General features: G+C 40.8%; 1 protein-coding gene across 1 annotated transcript in view; it reads left to right on the top strand.

The window, feature by feature from the left end:
• EML5 (EMAP like 5) overlaps positions 1 to 4,096 on the top strand; it is a 197,868-nt gene that overhangs the window by 135,105 nt on the left and 58,667 nt on the right. Inside the window, exon 22 of the mRNA XM_007957415.1 lies at positions 2,242 to 2,394. Coding sequence (XP_007955606.1) covers positions 2,242 to 2,394 — 153 coding nt within the window. The remainder of the gene's footprint in view (positions 1 to 2,241; positions 2,395 to 4,096) is intronic.

Below are 4,096 nucleotides of genomic sequence, written 5' to 3'. Positions count from 1 at the left end.
CCCAGTATGCCCAATGCAGTCTATTACACACACAGAAATAGTCATCATTATTACTGTAATGGTCAAGGGCAGCAGCCTCTTAGGCTCCCAAGGTATGTAACTTCATTAGATATTTCTTTACAATAAGCTTCAGGGGATAAATTGTGATACTACAGATTACTTTGGATTACTAGCATCCTACTCCTATTGGGGGAGCTCTGGTGGTGTAGTGCCTAAGGCATTTGACTGCTAACCAGGAGGCTGGTGGTTTAAACTCACCAGTCACTCCTCGAAAGGAAGGTTGGGCAATCTCCTTCCATAATGATACCCCCTCAGAAACCCACGGAGGGGTTGCCGTGAATCACAGTCGACTCGAGGGCAGTGAGTTTTGTTTGGTTTTGGTTTTATTTCCTATTGGGAGGAGCCTGGGTGATGCGATGGTTAAAAAGCTTAGCTGCTAACCAAAAGGTTGGTGGCTTGAACCCATAAACTGCTCTGTGGGAGAAAGGTGTGGCAGTCTACTTCCATAAAAATTTACAGCCTTGGACACTCTATGGAGCAATTCTGCTCTGTCCTACAGTGTCACTGTGAGTCAGAATCAACTTAATAACAGTGGATTTCTTTCCTGTTGGCAGTGGGCTGAGCACTGTGCTCAAGGCCAAGGGCATAACTAAACCAATTCCAAAGACCCATCTGTGATTGTCTCCTGAGACCACTTTGGTACAAATTCTGTATCAGTCAAGAGCCAGAAACCACCTCCGTGATTTGAACAGAGAAAATTAAATAGGAAAAAGTGTTAATTACTAATTAGCAGTTAACTACTAAAAGAGATACAAGAGCATACTATGAGGTATCCAAAACCAAACCAGTTGCAATCAAGTTGATTTTGACTCATGGTGACCTCATGTGTACAGAGTAGACCTATGCTCCATGTGCTCCATTGAGGCTTCAAGGCTGTGACCTTTCAGAAGCAGATCACCAGTTCCATCTTCTGAGGTGAGGTGCCTCTGGGTGGGTTTTAACTTCCAACCTTTTGGCTGATAATCCAGTGCTTAACTGTCTGTGCTACCCAGGGATTCCTATTAGGGATATAGAAGTTGCAAATGCAGAAAGTATGCCACCCAGAGGGCTAAGGGACAGTGAACAAGGAAGAAACTTAGAGGATGGGCCCGCCCCCTCATCTCCCAGTCTAAGATTCAGATCTCCTTGGAGAGAGTATGACTGCCACAAAAAAAAAAAAAAAAAACCTACTACCATCGAGTTGATTCCAACTCAAGCGAGCCCCATTGGGTTTCCAAGGCAGTGAATCTTTACAGAGTAGATTGCCCCCATCTTCCTTCCATGGAGCGGCCAGTGGGTTTGAACCGCCAGCTTTCTGGTTAGCAGTCAAATGCCTTAGGCACTACACCACCAGAGCTCCTTTATGGCTACTACAGGAACATACAACCTACCAATGGCAAAGAAACTTGCCAGACAGAGATCCTGGGCCATTGCTGCCTATGAAATTCTCTGCTATGGTGGCAGAGAAACTATCCTTCTACCATTGATCCCCTGGCTACCGAACTGAAGAAGAAAGAAAAGGCCCTTCTTTATGCTGTAGCCTGCATTTCATTCTGTAAATGGCTCTGCCTTGTTATTCCCCCCTCAAGTGTTACGCGAAAATCAATAGGGCTTGAATGTTCTTGCTGTCAGGATAAGCCCATTTTTGTGTTTGTCGGTGCAGCATTCACCCTTATTTTTAAAATTAATAATATCAATATCATTATTTCTTCATGCCCTGCTTTGAAACTTAGATCTTCCTAGCTTAAAGTAATAATTGCCTGTTTTTAACTTTTGGTTTTTTGAAAGCCTTTTTTATAAAGCTGACCTCATTTCTCAAGTTTTGAATTTGTTGGATAGAAACTACAAAGGTAACACCACCAACCTCCAAGAAAATCTTTCACATATATCATTGCCTTTTGATGCTACTTAAAATTTCATTATATTTTTCATCAGTTTAATTTACTTTATGGTATAAACCTTAAGACTTGTTTTTGTTACATTCACAAGAGGAAATGGTTTGTATCAATTCTTGCTTAGAATTCCAAACCATTCATTTGAAAAGAAAATGTTTTTAGTTGCATCTTTTGACACCTTTTTAGTGTTAATTTGAGATCATAATAAATACAGGCATCTGTTTTGACATTAAAGGTTCTTTAAGCACATACTTTTTTTTTTTAAATATAAGAAAATTGCCTGACAGATGCTTTCTTTCTCTTTTAGGTGGAAGGTGTTGCTGTTTCTCTCCCGACGGTAAAGCTTTAGCCGTGGGTCTCAATGACGGAAGTTTCTTTATGGCAAATGCAGATACTCTAGAGGATCTTGTATCTTTTCATCACAGAAAAGATATTATTTCAGATATTCGATTTTCACCTGGTAAGATTGTATTTAAATCTTATTTGATTATGTACTTGAGTCTAACAATCTGTAAATTTCTCACTGTGTGATTTGTATTAGCTATTACTTTATGTTAGAATTTTCCTTTTTTGGACTAGAGAAGATAATGTGGTGAGGGGTAAAAGCCCTGGATTAGATGAATGGCTTAGATTACCTGGTTTAGTTCCAATTCTGTCACTAAATTTTTGATGTGATTCAGGTCAAGGCCCTTTTCTGAGCTTTAGTGTCCAAATTCAAATTGTACTAATATTACATTTCATATACTTTTTTTTTAAATTGTGATTTGGGTGAAAGTCTACAGAGCAAATTCACTTTCCATACAGCAATTTGCATACACTTTGTCTCATGACATTGATCACAATTTACCACAATGCAATAGCTCCCCTCCCACTTCCTCCCCATAGTTACCTATTCCCTGTGTCCTTCTCTCCATGCACCCCTGCCCCCTGAGCTGTCTCCCTGTGCATACACAGCCCTTCTGTTCTCCCATGATTGTTCTCTGCAAGGAGTGTATCTACCTAATGTAAATGTTCAGCTCATATGCCTGTCTTTTGTCTTTTGTTTGGCTGGAAGCCACAGGAATGGGTTCAATTCCAGACTGGAAGGGCAGCTAGGGACCATAGCCTCAGTGTTCCATCAGGCTCTATCAGACCAGCAAACCTGGTCCCCTTTTTTAAAAAATGATTTTGAGTTTGGTCCCACATTGTTCTCCCACTCTATCCAGGATCTCCTACATAGATCCCCCTCCGAGTGGTTGACAGTAGGAGCCAAGCATCATCTAGTTCTTCTGGTCTCATGGTCATATAAGCTGAGGATCACATGGTATACCAGTCACTTGGACTAATTGTTTCCATGTGTCTTTGGTTTTCTTCATTCTTGGTTCTGGATGAGAAAAGACCCATCGTTGCATCTAGATGGCTGCTTGCAAGCTTTTAAGATCCCAGTCACTACTTGACAAAGTAGTATGTGGAACAATGTTTTGTGTAGTATGTTATACCAATTGAGCTTGATGTCCCCTGCGACTATGGTACCAAGCCCACAGGGCCAACTACTCACTCCCTCTGGGTAGCTGGCTGTGGCCAAAAAGTGACTACAACCTTGTCCCTTGTCAGATGTACTATATACCTGGGAATTCTTACAGAACATACCAATACACTTGTAGAAACATTGTCTGCCAACCCTATACATGGTCTTGGTCACACTCCCCCCTGCATAGACATACCTAATAGTTAATCCTCTCCACTCATCTTTCCACCCCTATAACCATGTTTGCCTTCACTGACAACACAGTACTGTATGGGCAAAAAGGTTCATCTTGGTTGTCTGTACCTCCAATGTGTCTCTCTATGTCATCCTCTTCCTCAGTGCCACCATGTTGATCACTCACATTTGGTACATTGCCCTTCTCTTCACCCAAATCAATACTTGTCGCTACCTATCTAACAGTGTTCTTTCCCCTCCCCTACCCCTGGTAACCAACAAAGAAAATTTCCTTCCATATACATTTCATATATTTTTTGACATTTGCTCTCTACTGATTTATTTACTACAATAAACAAAATAATTTTGTTGATTACAATATATTTGGAAAATATGTTAACATAAGATTGTTTATGTAAAAAATTCTGCATACACTGCCATCCACTTGGAAGGGATGTAGGAGATCCTGCATAAAGAGGGA

Source organism: Orycteropus afer, unplaced genomic scaffold (genome assembly GCF_000298275.1).
Source record: "Orycteropus afer afer isolate SDZICR_OR568_19922 unplaced genomic scaffold, OryAfe1.0 scaffold00745, whole genome shotgun sequence".
Lineage (NCBI taxonomy): Eukaryota > Metazoa > Chordata > Mammalia > Tubulidentata > Orycteropodidae > Orycteropus > Orycteropus afer.
Note: the sequence above shows the minus strand (reverse complement) of the source record. Positions and strands in the feature narration are given on the sequence as shown.